We start from the raw sequence: 18,018 nt of genomic DNA, 5'->3' as shown, positions 1-18,018 counted from the left end.
GATTCAAGCGACTGTTGTGCCTCAGTCTCCCGAGTAGTTGGGATTATAGGCACATGCCACCACACCCAGCTAATTTTTATATTTTTAGCAAGGACAGGGTTTCATTGTGTTGGCCAGACTGGTCTCGAACCCCTGACCTCGTGATCCACCCACCTCAGCCTCCTGAAGTGTTGGGATTACAGGTGTGATCCATGATGCCCAGCCCCAACTTCATTTCCTTTGGTTTCCCCATCCAGGGTCTGAGGCTTCAGGCTTCTTAGCCTTATCCTTCAGAGCCTTGGCAGCAAACCTGAGTGTGCATGAGCATCCCATGGGGGGCTTGTCAACCCACAGCAGGGCCCTGCCTAGAGGTTCCAACTCAGCAGGTGGCACCGATACCTTCGGGTCAGGGTCTGTGCTTTGAGCAGAGGCGCTTTGCAGATTTAGTCATCCTCATGGAAGATGTTTATTTCAACATCAGCAATTTCCTCGGCTTCGCTTCAGATTTTTTTTGCTAACTGCAAAGATGACTTTCAACTTCACGTTAACAAGGACACAAACAGAATCGTTCAATCGCTGCTGCCTATTCCCGATTCCTGCATTTATGCCCTGGTATTGTCAGGAATGTTCCAATTTCGCTGACATCTTGGGTAGGTTCTGTAACTGTTTTGCTTGATTTTGATAACCAGATGTCATTTAAAAAAAATACAATGTGGCCATTCTTTAAAGGAGAAAGTCCCCTCAGAGGGTGATTATGAGGATTTAGAGGAAATAATCAAAGTCCTGTCTGGCCTTTAAAAATACTGAATAAATGGTAGCTGTTACCAACTCACAAATTGCATGGACCATGTGCCAGGTATTAATTCATTTAATCTCCACAAAAACTCCCCATTTTGTAAATGTAAAAGCTGAGGCAACTAGAGGTTAAATGATGTGCTAGGAAGTAGCAGAGCTCGCTGTTTTCCAACCCCTGCCTTTCAACAGGGACCCCTCCCCCCAGCATAGAAGAGGAAGGCGTCACGCACTGCCCTGCAGGGAGGGCAGCCGCTGTTCCAGAAGATACCTTGCTGGGGCTCTGGGGGGGCTCAGCCTTGGGGTAAGAGGTTAATGGTTCTCTCTCACGGAGCAAGAGACTTTGAAAAGGAGGGCAAGTCTCCCCTCCCTGAGCCCACCTAGGCATGGAAGCTGACCCTGAGTATCCCCTGCCATCGGGAGGAAGCTGGGAGGAAGCCGGGAAAGAGCACACTCTTTTTGCAGAACTCTGAAAATTCTAAAAACCATTGAATTGTACACGTTAAGTGAATGGTATGGTACGTGAGTTAGATGCCAATAAAGCTCCTGTTGAACAAACAGTTCACTCCCCAGGCACCTCTGGGAAAAGTTCTTTAATAAAAAATTCTAGTACATCTACACGATTGTCCTCACCCTTCCTCTACAGCAACGCAACAGGGAAAATAAAAAATAAGGGGCAATCTAGACATACTCAGTATAAAAACGCAGAGATCCATCTGAATGGGAGGCCTTAGGGTCTGGAAACCAGAAATGCAGGATGGCCAGTGGGCCCGGCCGCTCTGGGCTGCACTTTTGAAGAACTGTCTCTAACGTTTTGAAAATAGCATTAAAAAAAAAAGGTTGCACCAGGAGGCCTCAGAAGGGTCCATTCCAGAGACAAAGCCGTCAGGGGTGGGTCACAGCAGGCCCAGGCCCAGGCCACAGGGCTGAGCATTTCATGGCAGGTGCGAGGCTTCTGGAAACCTGGCCTCTGAGGCAGCCCTGGACCAGGTGGAGAGGTTTTCAGTGCTGAAGTCAAACTGCCCACATTTCTCCATCCTCAAAGGCTAAGGAACTAACCACTCTAACGCCAGACTCATAGCCTGTCTCCTCCAAGTTGCTACGGCCGCTTCCTGACAAGCTCCAAAGTCCTCGGCTGAAGGGGGGACTGAGACCCCTTGGAGATGCTCTGTGGCCTGACATTTGGTCCCCAGCCCTGCAGGCAGGCGGCCTAGTCGTCGTCCCCGCCACCGTACATGTCTGCCAGCTTCTTGAAGCGGCTGCCCCACTCGTTCAGATAGTCGTAATCTTGGTCCTGGTCAGAGGCAGAGGAGGTGAGGGAGCTCAGGGACGCGGCGTCGGAGCCGCTGCCCTCATAGTCGAACACCAAAAGGGAGTCGTAGGGCGGGGCTGTGGGGTCCGTGTTAGCTGCCTTCAGGTTCTGCGGCAACAGAGAACAGGTGGTTAGAGTGGTGCGCCCTGCCACTTGCCAGCTGCAAGCCTCCATTTCCTCATCTTTGAGCACCCCTCCCCCTCCCCTAAAGTTTCAGAGGTTGAAATGAAAGAATGCGTTATTCATGCAGAATTCATTTGCTCAGGGACCAGCACTCAACAAGTGCTCAGTGCAACACAGGCCGGGGGTAAGGGCAAGGACTGAAATCAGACAGCCTGGGCCAGAACTCACACCACACACTAGCTTTGTGGCCTTGGACAAGTCCCTTAACCGCTCTATGCCTGTTTCCTTGTCTGTAAAATGACAAAATTTCATATGGGCTTTTTTTTCCTTTTTTAAACGATGCACGCCTGTGACACAGCCTTGGGAGGTCTTGAGGACATGTGCCTCCTTCGCACAGGAACAGATGAGTAAGTAAATGAGTAAATACCTGTAAAGCAGTTATTAGAATAGCACCTGGCAACAATAGCTATGATTACCTAATCAACGCTGTGTGCTAGGTCAGTAGTTCCCAAACTTAAATTACCTGGAGAATCTTTTATAAATTCTGAAGCCCAGGCCACACCCAGTTCAATTACACCACAATCTCTGGGGGTGAGCTGAGGAATCAGTGGTTTCCGAAGGTGCCCACGTGATTCCAATATGCAGGCAGGGTCAGGAACCAGGGTGCTGGCACTGTCCTAGCTGCCTGCCCGTTCGATCTTTGAAGTCCTCTACAGCAGAGGCTCCAAACTTTGCTCTAAGTGCAGTCACCTGGGATCTGTAATTCAAAACCAGGTAGTCTGGCTCCAGAGTATTCAACTGCTGTATGTGAATAAATGAATAAATCGTTCCTAATTTTTTTTTTTTTTAGATGGAGTCTCCCTTTGTTGCCCAGGCTGGATGCAGTGGCGCGATCTCGGCTCACTTCAACCTCCACCTCCCGTTCAAGCGATTCTCCTGCCTCAGCCTCCCGAGTAGCTGGGACTACAGGCATGCGCCATCATGCCCAGCTAATTTTTGTATTTTTAGTAGAGACAGGGTTTCACCACGTTGGCCAGGATAGTTTCAATCTCTTGACCTTGTGATCTGCCCGCCTCAGTCTCCCAAAGTGCTGGGATTACAGGTATGAGCCACCAGGCCCGACCCTTTTTTTGTTTGTTTGTTTGAGATGGAGTCTCCCTTTGTTGCCCAGGTGTGGGGGGCACACAACAAGACATTCAAGCCTATGGGTTGAGGCATGGAAATATACTGAGGTGCTGTGTGCATGTTGTTTGTACATGAGACTAGATCTCCTGGGCCCTGAAAACAGGACAGGGAGTAGTAAGTGTGATAAGTGCTGAACACAGCCTCCTAAAAATGTTGTTTGAGTGTTTTTTACAAGGCCATATGTGCCTCATGACCTGACCACAAAGAGCCACCTGGTGGATGTCTCGTTTGTCTACATTGTAGTTTAAACAAGCTCTCTCAATAAATACCTGGCAGACACATCTTAGAGCGACGCTCTCTCAAAGGAACTGCTCCCCACCTTGCTCAGCTAGAACTGTCTGAGTACTTCATTCCCGGTGTTCACTATAGCTCTAAGTTGTACCCAGGCTGGAGTGCAGTGGCGCAATCTTGGCTCACTGCAACCTCTGCCTCCACCATGTTGGCCAGGCTAGTCTCAAACTCCTGACCTCAAGTGATCTGCCCGCCTTGGCCTCTGAAAGTTCTGAGATTACAGGTGTGAGCCACTGCGCCCAGCCTCCTAATCACTTTTTGTTTTTGTTGTTGAGACGGAGTCTCGCCCTGTCACCCAGGCTGGAATGCAGTGGCGTCATCTTGGCTCACTGCAACCTCTGCCTCCTTGGTTCAAGCGATTCTTGTGCCTCAGCCTCCCAAGTAGCTGGGACTACAGGTACCCGTCACCATGCCTGGCTAATTTTTGTATTTTTAGTAGGGGCGGGGTTTCGCCATGTTGGCCAGGCTGGTCTTGAACTCCTGACCTCATGATCTACCCGTCTCAGCCTCCCAAAGTGCTGGGATTGCAGGTGTGAGCAATCGCGCCCAGCCCCTCCTAATCATTTTTAACCACTCTGCAAGTGGGAGTTCTATGAAACAAACCCCAGAAGTTACTCAAATAAGCCAGAGGTCACAAGCTGGTTGGTGGTGGAGTCAGAATTTGAACTCAGACCCAAGACTCCAGGCCCATGCTTGTTCTCCTATGTGGCTGGCGCTGGGCTTGAATAAAGGGTGACCCCTCGACTGACCTGCCACGTCTCACCTCGATTATAAAGTTGCCGATTTCATCTGGGTTGGCTGGCCGAGGACGGTACATGGGTGTGGGGATGAAGGTTGGTGCCACGTCATTGCGGAGAACCACCTCCGGCCTGGCCTCCAGACCTCGGTGGAGCTGGGTGATGTCATAGTCCTGTGGGGAAATGCAGGAGAGCAGGGGACTGAGGACTCCTGTCCCCCCTCCCCTGCCACTTACATCTCACTCACCCCACACCCCCTACCCTTTGGATACTCTGGCTCATGGGGAGGTCTTACAAGACAGATGATGTCAGAGATTTTGGAAAACCCTCGTTTCCATCCTCCCTTGTCCTAGCAAATTAAACACAGGCTCGAGGTTAACTTGGTGAGGGTCAAACAGATTACAGCAATGGACCAGAGAAGCGCTGGAGGATGGAAAAAAAGGAAGACGCAAGCTTCGTGCCAGGGCCTGGTCAACACAGCTAACTTGGTCAGTTGGTTGACCCAATGGCTTAGCCCTGCCAGTGGACTTGGGGGCACCCACCTCCCAATCCCAGAGCCCCCAGTGCCCCACCTGGTCCTCTTCGCCACCCCCCTCTTCGCCGTAGTAGAAGACGTTGTCACGGGTGTCATCTTCTGGGAGTAGGAGGGGCTCCTTGACCTTCCGCTTCTTTCTCACCAACAAGAGCAGCACCAGCAGGAGGACTGCAAGGGTTGGGGAGTGAGTGTTCCCTCTGCAACCACACAGTGGGCCAAGACCCCCAGGCCCTCAGAGCCCCGCTAACTGCTGACGTCCTCACTCAGTAGCCAGAGCTTAACATGCTACAACGGCTTCACTTGCACCTAGGAAAACTTCAACTCCTCATCAAGGCTGGCAGGATTTGGTCCCAGCCTATGCCTCCCAGTCCCCCTACCCACTAAGGTCTAGGCACACTGGCCTCCTCTGTGTTCCTTGAATACCCCCAGCAGCTCCCCCTCAAGAACCTTCATACAGGCTCCTTCCTCACCTGGCAGACTCTATGCCTACACATGGCTCCCACGTGTCAGCTCTCAGCTTAATATCACCTCCTCCTAGAAGATTCTGACTTCCTTCTCACCACCCATAATGCTGTCAGTCTAACCAGATTGGTGGTACTGATCCTTAAGAAAATCTTCTGTCAAAATGTCGGGATGGGAACCTCCCAACAGATGTTGTCTTTCAGTGAGACTCTCTTTTAGTCACCACATGTCCCCTAACTAGCCACAGACTTTAAGAACAAGATAATGCAACTTTCATAGGGTACAGTAATTTAAACTTAGGTGAAATGCAGTGTTGGAATTTTTTTTTTTTTTTTTTTTTTTGAGACCGAATCTCACTCTTGTAGGCTAGACTGCACTGGTGCAATCTCAGGTCACTGCAACCTCCGCCTCCCCGGTTCAAGCGATTCTCCCTGCTTCAGCCTCCCTAGTAGTTACAGGCGCCTGCCACCATGCCCAGCTAATTTTTGTATTTTTAGTACAGACAGGGTTTCACCATGTTGGCCAGGCTGGTCTCGAGCTCCCAACCTCAAGTGATCCAACTGCCTTGGCCTCCTAAAGTGCTGGGATTACAGGTATGAACCATTGCACTTGGCCGGATTTTTTTTTTTTTTTTTGAGATGGAGTCTCACTCTGTCGCCCAGGCTGGAGTACAGTGGCACAATCTCAGGTCACTGCAATCTCTGCCTCCCAGGTTCAAGTGATTCTCCTGCCTCAGCCTCCTGAGTAGCTGGGATTACAGGAGCCCACCACCATGCCTGGCTAATTTTCGTATTTTATTATTATTTTTTTTTCTTTACCTATTTTTGAGACAGATTCTTGCTCTGTCACCCAGGCTGGAATACAGTGGTGTGACCTCAAATTTTTGTATTTTTAGTAGAGACAGGGTTTCCCCACGTTGGCCAGGCTGGTCTCTAACTCCTGACCTCAGGTGATCTGCCCACCTCGGCCTCCCAAAGTGCTAGGATTACAGGCATGAGCCACCATGCCCAGCCCCAGTGTTGGAATTTTAAGAGGGTCTGGCTTCAGTGATGTGGTCTGAAAGGCTGGCAGGCTATTTGGATATGGGGGGACTGGCCAACTGGTTCCTGGCTGCCTTCTCTGTCATGCCTACACACAGCTAAGAGGGGACCCTCTAGCCATCTCTCTATGGCAGTTCGATGAGAGAGCACACACCGCTGCTCAGGATCATTACTTTTGTGCCTGCTGATGGAACTGCTGTCTGTCCTTGGCCAGACAAAACAGACCCAACCTTCCTTGGGAGTCCACGGGTTCTGAGGATGCACACACATGTGGGCTAGACGGTAACCTCTCCTCTCCCGAATCTGGGGGAAGGCAAGACGCCAAGCGGACTTCTCTGAACCCGGGTCTAACTGCCTACTGACACCTCCACTTGGACTGGCCTGGCAAGTGTCTTCCCATGGTCCTTCCCAAACTGGCAAATGGAAATACCATGTTTCTCCTTAAGCCAAAAGCCTTGCAATCATCGATGGCTCTTACCCTCAACTCCACACATCAATCTGAAGGGACTCTACCTTGAAACATGACCACCACTGACCACCTCAATGCTGCCATCCTGGCCTGAGCCTCCATCACCTTGCCCCTGGATTATAGCAACAGCCTCCTAAATGATCTCCCTGCCTCCACCTTCGCCCCCATATAGTCTGCTCAGCAGGAATCCTGCAAAATTTAAGTCAAATCACATCATCCCTCTGCTCAAAACCTTCTGATAACTTTTGGTTCTATCCAGAGTCTTCACAATAGCCTATGAGGCCCAACACAACTGGGCCCCTGTGCCCATCACCTCTCTGACCTAATTTCCTACTTTCCTGGGTTTTTGTTTGTTTTAAGGCAGAGTCTTGCTCTGCTGCCCAGGCTGGAGTGCAATGGTGTGATCTCTGCTCACTGCAACCTCCACCTCCTGGGTTCAAGCAATTCTCCTGCCTCAGCCTCCCAAGTAACTGGGATTACAGGCATGTGCCACCATGCCTAGTTAATTTTGTATTTTTAGTAGGGACAGGATTTCACCATGTTGGCCAGGGTGGTCTTGAACTCCTGATCTCAAGGGCCTTGACCTCCCAAAGTGTTGGGATTACAAGTATGAGCCACTGCGCCCAGCGAAAAGCATGTTCTTGTATTCATGTGATTGGTCTCTGACTGACAATGTGTGTTGTCTATGTTAAGACCAAGTCAAAAGGTGGAAAAAACAACTGTGATAGGTTCTGTCTTTACAGCCAAGAAATTTGTTTTTAACTAAACATTTCCTCCCACTAGACCAGTCATTTGCAAACTCTAGCATGTATCAGAATGCCTTAGGAGCTTTTTAACATGCAGATTACTGAGTTCTATTCCTACATTTCTGAATCAGTAAATCTGGAATAGGTGCTGAGAATTTGCCTTTCTAATAATAGCAAATTCCTGGTGATGCTAATGCTGTTGGAAATCACCCTTTCAGAACCACTGATGACCTGGTGGCAGGGCTGAGTCTGTTTGCTCACCACTGTATCGCCAAAGCCTGGTACATTCCACAAGCCCCAGAATGATTGACTGACGCTCCTAGAATTAGGAGTTTAAAGAGTGGGCCAGACGCAGTGACTCACACCTATAATCCCAGCACTTTGGGAGGCCAAGGTGGGTGGATTGCTTGAGCCCAGGAATTCAAGACCAGCCTGGGCAACACAGTGAGGCCCCGTATTTACAAAAAATACAAAAATGAGCTGGTCGTGGTGGCCCACACCTGTAGTCCCAGGTACTTGGGAGGCTGAGGTGGGAAGGTCATTCGAGCCTGGGAGGCAGAAGCTGCAATGAGCCGAGATCACGCCACTGTACTCCAGCCTGGGCGACAGACTGAGACCCTGTCCTTTTTTTTTTTTTTGAGACGGAGTCTTGCTCTGTCGCCCAGGCTGGAGTGCAGTGGCACGATCTCGGCTCACTGCAAGCTCCGCCTCCCAGGTTCACGCCATTCTCCTGCCTCAGCCTCCCAAGTAGCTGAGACTACAGGGGCCCGCCACCACGCCCGGCTAATTTTTTGTATTTTTTGTATTTTTTTTTTTTTTTTAGTACAGATGGGGTTTCACTGTGTTAGCCAGGATGGTCTCGATCTCCTGACCTTGTGATCCGCCGGCCTCGGCCTCCCAAAGTGGCTGGGATTACAGGCATGAGCCACCGCGCTCGGCCGAGACCCTGTCTTAAAAAAAACGTTTAAGGGCTGGACAGGCGATGTTGGTGGCCTCTTAGTTCCAGGAGCTGAAGTTCAACATAGAATCCTGTCTTTCAACTCCCCCATCCTCAGGGAGGGGGTGGGGGCCTGGTACTCACGCAGCAGAGCCAGGACAGCCCCCAGCACAGGGAGGATGAAACCCCCCTTCCAGGGATCAGGGCATTTCTCGACATGGCCGTGGCAGTCACACACGGTGGCCCTGATCACTGTCAGCTGCTCCTTGTTGCCATGGTCAGACAGAGAAAGGTGCACATCATATGTGTCCTGCTTCAGGAACTTCTTCAGGGACAAGGCCACCGTGTCATCTGGAGTGAATAGATCATTGATTAGCTATAGTGCAGGGATCTGAGTACACCATGATGAAAGTTTGAGAATACGGCTCCTACATGTGGGCAATGGGGAGAAATACTCCACAAGCATACTTTGGAAAATAGCAGTAAAAGCTGATCTTTGGCAAAGCAAAACTCACCATAATGAAAATGATTATTGGGATAAAAATACTCATTTGTCGTTTTACTTTAAAAAAAATCGATAATCACAGTATTTTTTTTTTTTTTTTTGAAACGGAGTCTCGCTCTGTCACCCAGGCTGGAGTGCAGTGGCCAGATCTCAGCTCACTGCAAGCTCCGCCTCCTGGGTTTACGACATTCTCCTGCCTCAGCCTCCGGAGTAGCTGGGACTACAGGCGCCCACCACCTCGCCCGGCTAGTTTTTTGTATTTTTTTAGTAGAGACGGGGTTTCGCCGGGTTAGCCAGGATGGTCTCGATCTCCTGACCTCGTGATCCGCCCGTCTCGGCCTCCCAAAGTGCTGGGATTACAGGCTTGAGCCACCGCGCCCGGCCTCCAATTTTTTTTTTTAAAGTAAAAGCAACTTTATTAAGAAAGTAAATGAGGGCCGGGCACAGTGGCTTATGCCTGTAATCCCAGCACTTTGAGAGGCCGAGGCGGATAGATCACGAGGTCAAGAGATTGAGACCCTCCTGGCCAACATGGTGAAAACCTGTCTCTACTAAAAATATAAAAATTTGGCCAGGCGCGGTGGCTCACACCTGTAATCCCAGCACTTTGGGAGGCCGAGACGGGTGGATCACAAGATCAGGAGATCGAGACCATCCTGGCTAACACGGTGAAACCTTGTCTCCCCTAAAAATACAAAAAAAAAATTAGCCGGGCATGGTGGCAGGCATCTGTAGTCCCAGCTACTCAGGAGGCTGAGGCAGGAGAATGGCGTGAACCCGGGAGGCGGAGCTTGCAGTGAGCCGAGATTGCGCCACTGCACTCCAGCCTGGGCAACAGAGCAAGACTCTGTCTCAAAAAAAAAAAAAAATTAGCCAGGTATGATGGCACGCGCTTGTAGTCCCAGCTACTTGGGAGGCTGAGGCAGGAGAATCGCTTGAACCCAGGAGGTGGAGGCTGCAGTGAGCCGAGATCATGCCACTGCACTCCAACCAAATGACAGAGCAGGACTCTGTCTCAAAAAAAAAAAAAAAAAAAAAGCCGGGCGCGGTGGCTCAAGCCTGTAATCCCAGCACTTTGGGAGGCCGAGATGGGCGGATCACGAGGTCAGGAGATCGAGACCATCCTGGCTAACATGGTGAAACCCCGTCTCTACTAAAAATACAAAAAACTAGCCGGGCGAGGTGGCGGGCGCCTGTAGTCCCAGCTACTCGGGAGGCTGAGGCAGGAGAATGGCGTAAACCCGGGAAGCGGAGCTTGCAGTGAGCTGAGATCCAGCCACTGCACTACAGCCTGGGCGACAGAGCGAGACTCCGTCTCAAAAAAAAAAAAAAAAAAAAAGAATGTAAAGGAATAAAGAATGGCATAGGCAGAGCAGCTGATAGCTAACCCAATCTTATATGAAACACCCATATTTCCAACTAAGCATTCAATTTTTTTGAGACTAAGTCTTGCTCTGTCGCCCAGACTAGAGTGCAGTGGCGTGATCTTGGCTCACTGCAACCTCCGCCTCCTGTGTTCAAGTGATTCTCCTGCCTCAGCCTCCTGAGTAGCTGGGATTATAGGCACCCGCCACTGTGCCTGATTACTTTTTGTATTTTTAGTAGAGATAGGCTTTCACCATCTTGGTCAAGCTGGTCTCAAAGTCCTGGCCTTGTGATTCACCTGCCTCGGCCTCCCAAAGTGCTGGGATCACAGGCGTGAGCCACGGTGCCTGGCCTTCAATTTTTTTTTTTTTTTTTTTTTTTTTTTTGAGATGGAGTCTTGCTCTGTCCCCCAGGCTGGAGTGCAGTAGCGCAATCTCAGCTCACTGCAACCTCCGCCTCCTGGGTTCACGCCATTCTCCTGCCTCAGCCTCCCAAGTAGCTGGGACTATAGGCACTCGCCACTATGCCCGGCTAATTTTTTGTATTCTTTAGTAGAGACGGGGTTTTACCGTGTTAGCCAGGATGGTCTCGATCTCCTGACCTCGTAATCCGCCTGCCTCGGCCTCCTAAAGTGCTGGGATTACAGGCGTGAGCCACTGCACCCAGCCTCAATTTTTTTTTTTTTTAGACAGAGTCTTGCTGTGTCACTCAGGTTGGAGCACAGTGGCGCGATCTCAGCTCACTGCAACCTCTGCCTCATGGGCTCAAGCGATTCTCCTGCCTCGGCCTCTGGAGTAGCTGGGACTACAGGTTTGCGCCACTATACCCAGCTAGTTTTTGTATTTTTAGCAGAGGTGGATTTTGTGCCAGGCTGGTCTCGAGCTCCTGACCTCAGGTGATCTGCCTACCTCGGCCTCCCAAAGTGCTGGGATTACAGGCATGAGCCACAACGCCAGGCCACATTCAATTATTAATAAAACTAAATGCACATGACTTGGTTATGTAAGTGCTAATGTTAAGCAGATTGGATCTGATGCTAACCTGTGTTATCACAGCATCGGTGATCACACAAGCGCAGGAATGCCAGAAATGAGGCTGCAGCAGGTGTTGGGCTAACTGGCCTTCCAAGGCCCAGGGGGTGGCAGGCTAACCACAGAGCAGAAGAGGCCACTGCACACTGGGCACCACTTGGGGGACACTGCGTGGCAATCCCACAGTGGAGAAGGGGCTATGTGTGCAGTGGCTTCTTTAAAGAAAGGCCTTTGCTTTAGACTCAAGTTTCTCAAGAAGGGAGCTGTTAGCCTGTGTGGAAGTTTTTTCATCGTGCAGGATTTGCCACCACAGCATTGCAGGTTTGTACCACTAAATGCCAGTAGTGCCCCCAATCATTGGGGCAATCAAAAACCCCCAAGTTTCTACCCGCCCCTCCCCCCATCCCAGGTTGTCAGCCTATCTCAGCACAGATTTCAAGTTTTTTCTGTTAAAATGCTCTGCACTCTCACTGGGCTCCTCTTAGTCAAAGGGCCAGAAGGCAGAATCCACTCTGTCCCCATTTAGTGCCAGGAGGCAGGGACAGCTCTCTGGGCTGAACAACTAGTCGACCATGTGGAGCGGCCAACATGGAGTATCTGTCACTAAAACATCTCTGCCACCCTATAAGGCTGATTTCTCAGTTGTTGATGACGATGGCAGTGGTGACTAAATAGGCACTTTTTTTTTTTTTTGGAGACAGAGTCTCGCTCTGTCACCCAGACTGGAGTGCAGTGGCACGATCTCAGCTCACTGCAACCTCCGCCTCCCAGGTTCAAGTGATTCTCCTGCCTCAGCCTCCCGAGTAGCTGGGACTACAGGCACATGCCACCACACCTAGCTAATTATTTTTTGTATTTTTAGTAGAGACAAGGTTTCACCATGCTGGCCAGGATGGTCTTGATCCTCAAGCTCATGATCCGCCCACCTCAGTCTCCCAAAGTGCTGGGATTACAGGCGTGAGCCACAGTGCCCAGCTAAATGGGCACTTACTAAGTGCCAGGTCCTATCCTGATCCTCACCATCACTTTAAGAGGTGGGAACTGCTGTTATCCTCATTTTACAAATGCAGAAATTGAGGCTTAGGGAGTTAGGTAACTAGCCTGAGGTCACATGGAATAGAGTCTGGATTAATTTCCCTGACAAGAGGACAAGGGCAAACAGAAAAATGAAATTAAAGCCAAGAACCAGGTTATCAATACTGTTCCAGGTTATTAATAACATTGGGTTTTGGCCATAATGCTTATGCTTCCCCCCCCGCCCGCAAGGTGAGTGAGACTGCCTAGATTAAAATCCTGATAGGCCAAGTGTAGTGGCTTATGCTTGTAATCTTGGCACTTTGGGAGGCCGAGGTGGGAGGATCACCTCAAGTCAGGAGTTCAAGACCAGCCTGGCCAGCATGGCAAAACCATGCCTCTACTAAAAAATACAAAAATTAGACGGGCATGGTGACAGGCACCTGTAATGTCAGCTACTCAGGCAAGGATAATTGCTTGAACCCAGGAGGCAGAGGTTGCAGTAAGCCGAGATTGTGCCACTGCACTCCAATCTGGGAGACAGAGTGAGACTCTGTCTCAAACAAAAAACAACAACAACAAAAACCCCTAGTGACATTTTTATTTTATTTTATTTGAGATAGTCTCACTCTGTCCCCTAGGGTGGAGTGCAGTGGCACAATCTCGGCTCACTGAAACCTCCACCTCCCAGGTTCAAGCGATCCTTCTGCCTCAGCCTCCTGAGTAGCTGGGACTACAGGCGCACGCCACCATGACTGGCTAATTTTTTAGTAGAGACAGGGTTTCATCACCATATTGGCCAGGCTGGTCTCGAACTCCTGACCTCGTGACTTGCCCGCCTCAGCCTCCCAAAGTGCTGGGATTAGAGGTGTGAGCCACCATATGTGGTCGTGACATTAATTTTTAAAGCCATAACACAGCCGGGTGCGGTGGCTCACACCTGTAATCCCAGCACTTTGGGAGGCTGAGGCGGGTAGATCACGAGGTCAGGAGCTCAAGGCCAGCCTGGTCAAGATGGTGAAACCCCATCTCTACTAAAAAAAACACAAAAATTAGCCGGCATGGTGGCGGGCGCCTGTAGTCCCAGCTACTCGGGAGGCTGAGGCAGACAATCGTTTGAACGCAGGAGGCAGAGCTTGCAGTGAGCCGAGATCACGCCACTGCCCTCCAGCCTGGGCAACAGAGCGAGACTCTGTCTCAAAACAAAAAACAAACAAACAAAAAAGTCATAATGCTTCTGGCAAGATACTTCGGCTTCTGTAAGCCTTGATTTCCTCATCTGTAAAGTGTGTGTGTGTGTGTGTGTGTGTGTGTGTGTGTGAGAGAGAGAGAGAGAGAGAGAAACCTGCTCACAGGCTGCTGTGAGGATGAAGGAATCTAACCTACACAGAGCATGTGACGTGGACCTGGCACAGAGCATGCTCAGTGAGTGGTGGCCACGATCACTGTGCTGGGTCCTGACTTGTATGTGACACGGGCCAAGTCACTCCCTCCCTCTCGAGGCCTCAGTTTTTCTGTCAGGAAGGCGGCTGGGCTAAAATGGTCTTTTAGGGGTCCTGTGGAATTCCAAAGGCCTCCACCAGGTTAATAAATGGCATCTGATTGAGGTTCTAGAGGAGACCATTGCCCCCATGGCCCAAAAGCTGCTAGGATGGGAACGTGTGCAGAATCCTGGTGTGGGGCAGACGCCCACTAGTGGAACTGGCACCCACCCGCTACCACCACTCACTCAGGTACCTTTCTCGTTGACCTCTGCCATCCAGTAGATGTCTGAGTCGTCTGTGAGCTGGGCCTGGAAAGGGGAGGTGTGGGGGGACAGGTCCTTGTCCGTGATGTTCAGCACCTGGGACTCAGGGCTTTGGTTGCAGATGGTGATCTCACGGGGCTCAGGGACTGGGCCATGGTCGTTGACATCAATCAGTGTTAGCAGGAGGGTTCCCGTGCCAGTGGTGGGAGGGCTTCCTGTTTATAAAGACACATATGATGAGCTCCCTGTGACCCACCCAGTCAGCCTCAAGGGGGCTCCTGTTTACCGCCCAGCTCTCGCCTCTTAAGACCTTCCATGCCCTTGCTTCCAATACATGGCACATACATGCCAATCAGGCCATCATTCTCATTTCGGTAAACAGCAGACATTACTAACTATCATGGCACAGTTGCAGCCACTTCATCCAGACAGCCACTATAACCACAAAGCGAATCCTACTGGCTACCTCAGGGTTACTCCGGTGTTTGGTCCATCAGCTTCAGGGAAGCCTCCCTTCACAGCCCCGCTGCAGCCTCTCACATGCCTGCAGGTCCTGGTTCAACACATGTCAACCAGAGGTGACAACTACGTCATAACCCCCCATCTGTCATGGTGTGGCATCACTGATCTGTCATGGCACTTTCCAGTCAGCCCCTAGTAATCAATCACAAGGGAAAACTGACAGGCCAATTCAGGACCCAGTGAACCAAAAACTAAGGCTGAAGGGACTCTCCTAATGCTGATGTTTTATTTACTTATTTATTTTGAGAGTCCTGCTCTGTTGCCCAGGATGGAGTGCAGTGGCACAATTTCGGCTCATTGCAACCTCTGCCTCCTGGGTTCAGGTGATTCTCATGCCTCAGCCTCCTGAGTAGCTGGGACTACAGGTGTGTGCCACCACGCCCAGCTAATTTTTTCTTTTGTCATTAGTTATCATTAATTTATTATAAAAGAGAAATATGGAAATTATTTACACGATTAAAAGATTTCAGAACTTCAGTGGAATGGGCAGCTTCACGTTGATGCCATTTCAATAGTGAATTATTTCAGTCTATGCACTTTCCAAGAATGTCACCATCTCTAAATAGGAAATAATCCTTGTCATCTAGAACTACTTTGGTGCCTCCATATTCTGGGAGAAGACCTTTATCTCCAACTTTCACGCTAACTGGTCGAATCTCTCCACCCTTTCCTTTAGAACCCGATCCAACAGCGACTACTGTTGCTGCAATACTTTTCCTTGAGATTTTTCTGGAAGCATAATGCCTCCTTTGGTTACAGTTTGCAGCACTTCTTTCAGCCAATACTCGGTCAAAGAGTGGAAGAAACTGTCTAAATGCTTGTCCTGCCATGACGCCCTCTGCCTCAGACTCGTACTCTGCTCATGTAGTGCCGCAACCCTGTCGACAAGTGAAAAGACCGCCTGGGCACAGGCGCGCTCGCCCCAGCCCCCGCCGTTCGCCCTTGTCCCTCCCCTTGTCCCTCCCCGTGAGGGAGAGCGGTTGCCCCAGGGCATGCTGTGATTCGCCCCAAGGGCCCTGTGCAGGCCATAACTGCGGGGACTGGGAGGCGGCACACTCAGCTAACTTTTTATGTTTTTAGTAGAGACAGTTTCGCCATGTTGGCCAGGCTGGTCTAGAACTCTTGACCTCAGGTGATTCGCCCACCTCGGCCTCCCACAGTGCTGAGATTACAGACTTGAATCACCACGCCCGATCCTAACTCTTATTTGCTGGGACTACAGGCATGCGCCACCACGCCCAGCTAATTTTTTGTATCTTTAGTAGAGATGGGGTTTCACCGTGTTGGCCAGGCTGGTCTCGAACTCCTGACCTCAGGTGATCCACCTGCCTCGGCCTCCCAAAGTGCTGGGATTACAGGCGTGAGCCACCGCACCCGGCCTAGGACCAGTTTTTAAAAGACTCCTCTGAAAGACCCCTTTGACCGTCTGGACTGGTTTGCAAATAGCCCTCCCCGACACATGTTCCCACCTGTGGAGCGAACATGCTGTGCTGTGTCATGTGACCTGAGAACCAAAAGTGGCCCTTGTGGGAAGGCTGGGAGGATGCTCTCACCATTGTCCACAGCCAAGACCATGACTTCGTAGATGTTGTTTCTCACAAACCGCTCATCCTCACGGTCTAGGGTGCCCGCAACAGTGACCTGCCCACTGTCTGGGTCCATGGCTAGCCACCCTGCTGGGTCTCTCAGGATGCGGTAGCTGGAGAGGAAAAGTTGAGACGAGTAACATCCAGAATATTTAGAATTCTGTAGAATTGTGTAGCGCCACAAGGAGAGACCTGTGGTCTGACCCTGGCGACACGTGAAAAGACTGCCTGGGCGCAGGCGCTCTTGCCCCAGCCCCCGCCGCTCACCCCCTTATCCCTCCCCATGAGGGAAGGCAGTTGCCCCAAGGTGCGTCATTCAGGGCCTCCTCATACCAACTGGCTGATGGCCTCTGGGCACCTAAGCAGGATCATATGGAAAATAAGCCTCGCCCATAAACGGGGTCCTAAAGCAGCAGGTGCAGGAGTCCCAAGAGGGATACATGACAGAGTGAGAAATACCTGCCCCCAAACCCCTATTCAGTCTTCAGCCTCAAAGAGGGTAGGAAGAAGAGGACTTATGCAGGAGGGATATTCCTATTTAACAGTCTCTATGGTAATCAGAACAAACGCTGGCCATCATCACCCACCCGCCAACTGTATCAGTGCATGCTGCTCACCGAGCCCCGCTCCTGAGTACCTGATCTTTTGATTCTCCTTGTCAGGGTCTTTTGCAGTGTAGACACACACAGCCTCCCCAGTGGGGATGCCCTCCTGGACCTCAACGACTTTGGAGGGCGGGACAAACATGGGTGCCTCATTCACATCCTCCACGTGGACCACTATGGTGGCTGTTGAGGTTGGGAGCTTCAGCACAAAAGGGGCCTCATTGGTCACTTCAACGTACAGGGTGTGCTGGTTTTTGGCCTCAAAATCCAAACCCTAGGAGAGAAGAGGAAGAAGGACCTGAACCACCATTTTGAGAGGAGTACAGTACAGTTGAGATGTCAGAAGGAAAGAGCCAATACTGAGGGGCTTTAGCCCCCACTAGCAACCATGCTACCCCTTCTCTGTCCCAGGAACACTCCTGTGTTTCCTGAGCGCGCATCATCTTTTTTTTTTTTTTTTTTTTTGAGACGGAGTCTTGCTCTATCACCCAGGCTGGAGTGCAATGGCGGGATATCAGCTCACTGCAAGCTCCTCCTCCCGAGTTTACGCCATTCTCCTGCCTCAGCCTCCCGAGTGTAGCTGGGACTACAGGCGCCCACCACCTCGCCCAGCTAGTTTTTTATTTTTTAGTAGAGACGGGGTTTTACCGTCTTAGCCAGGATGGTCTCGATCTCCTGACCTCATGATCCGCCCGTCACGGCCTCCCAAAGTGCTGGGATTACAGGCTTGAGCCACCGCGCCTGGCCCCTGAGTGCACATCTTATGGGGCCTCTCAGATCATCCTAAAGGTAACTGTATTAGTAAGCCCCAGAATAATGGTTCCCAGTGGAGTGGTGGTGATATTTGAGAAAATTGGGGGGCCTGGCATTGTGGCTCACGCCTGTAATCCCAGCACTTTGGGAAGCCAAGGCTGCTGGATTGCTTGAGACCAGGAGTTCAAGACCAGCCTGGGCAAAATGGCGAGGCCCGGTCTCTACAAAAATACAAAAATTAGCTGGGCCTGGTGGTGCATGCCTCTAGTCTCAGCTACTTGG

At 50.8% G+C, this 18,018-nt stretch overlaps 1 protein-coding gene and 1 pseudogene across 2 annotated transcripts in view; both read right to left on the bottom strand.

Moving 5' to 3' along the window:
- Positions 1-1,332: 1,332 nt before the first annotated feature.
- LOC105491373 (cadherin 3) overlaps positions 1,333-18,018 on the bottom strand; it is a 57,025-nt gene continuing 40,339 nt past the window's right edge. The window contains exons 10-16 of one of the 2 annotated variants that reach the window (XM_011757713.3): positions 17,016-17,257; positions 16,346-16,491; positions 14,261-14,485; positions 8,753-8,959; positions 4,992-5,122; positions 4,446-4,592; positions 1,333-2,191 (exon numbers count right to left, since the gene is read on the bottom strand). In XM_011757713.3, coding sequence (XP_011756015.2) covers positions 1,982-2,191; positions 4,446-4,592; positions 4,992-5,122; positions 8,753-8,959; positions 14,261-14,485; positions 16,346-16,491; positions 17,016-17,257 — 1,308 coding nt within the window. In that variant the 3' untranslated portion in view covers positions 1,333-1,981. Of the gene's footprint in view, positions 2,192-4,431; positions 4,593-4,991; positions 5,123-8,752; positions 8,960-14,260; positions 14,486-16,345; positions 16,492-17,015; positions 17,258-18,018 lie in introns of both variants that reach the window. The other variant, XM_011757714.3, reaches the window with a different exon arrangement.
- LOC105491372 (10 kDa heat shock protein, mitochondrial pseudogene) lies at positions 14,492-15,727 on the bottom strand (annotated as a pseudogene).

This window comes from Macaca nemestrina, chromosome 18, assembly GCF_043159975.1.
Source record: "Macaca nemestrina isolate mMacNem1 chromosome 18, mMacNem.hap1, whole genome shotgun sequence".
Lineage (NCBI taxonomy): Eukaryota > Metazoa > Chordata > Mammalia > Primates > Cercopithecidae > Macaca > Macaca nemestrina.
Note: the sequence above shows the minus strand (reverse complement) of the source record. Positions and strands in the feature narration are given on the sequence as shown.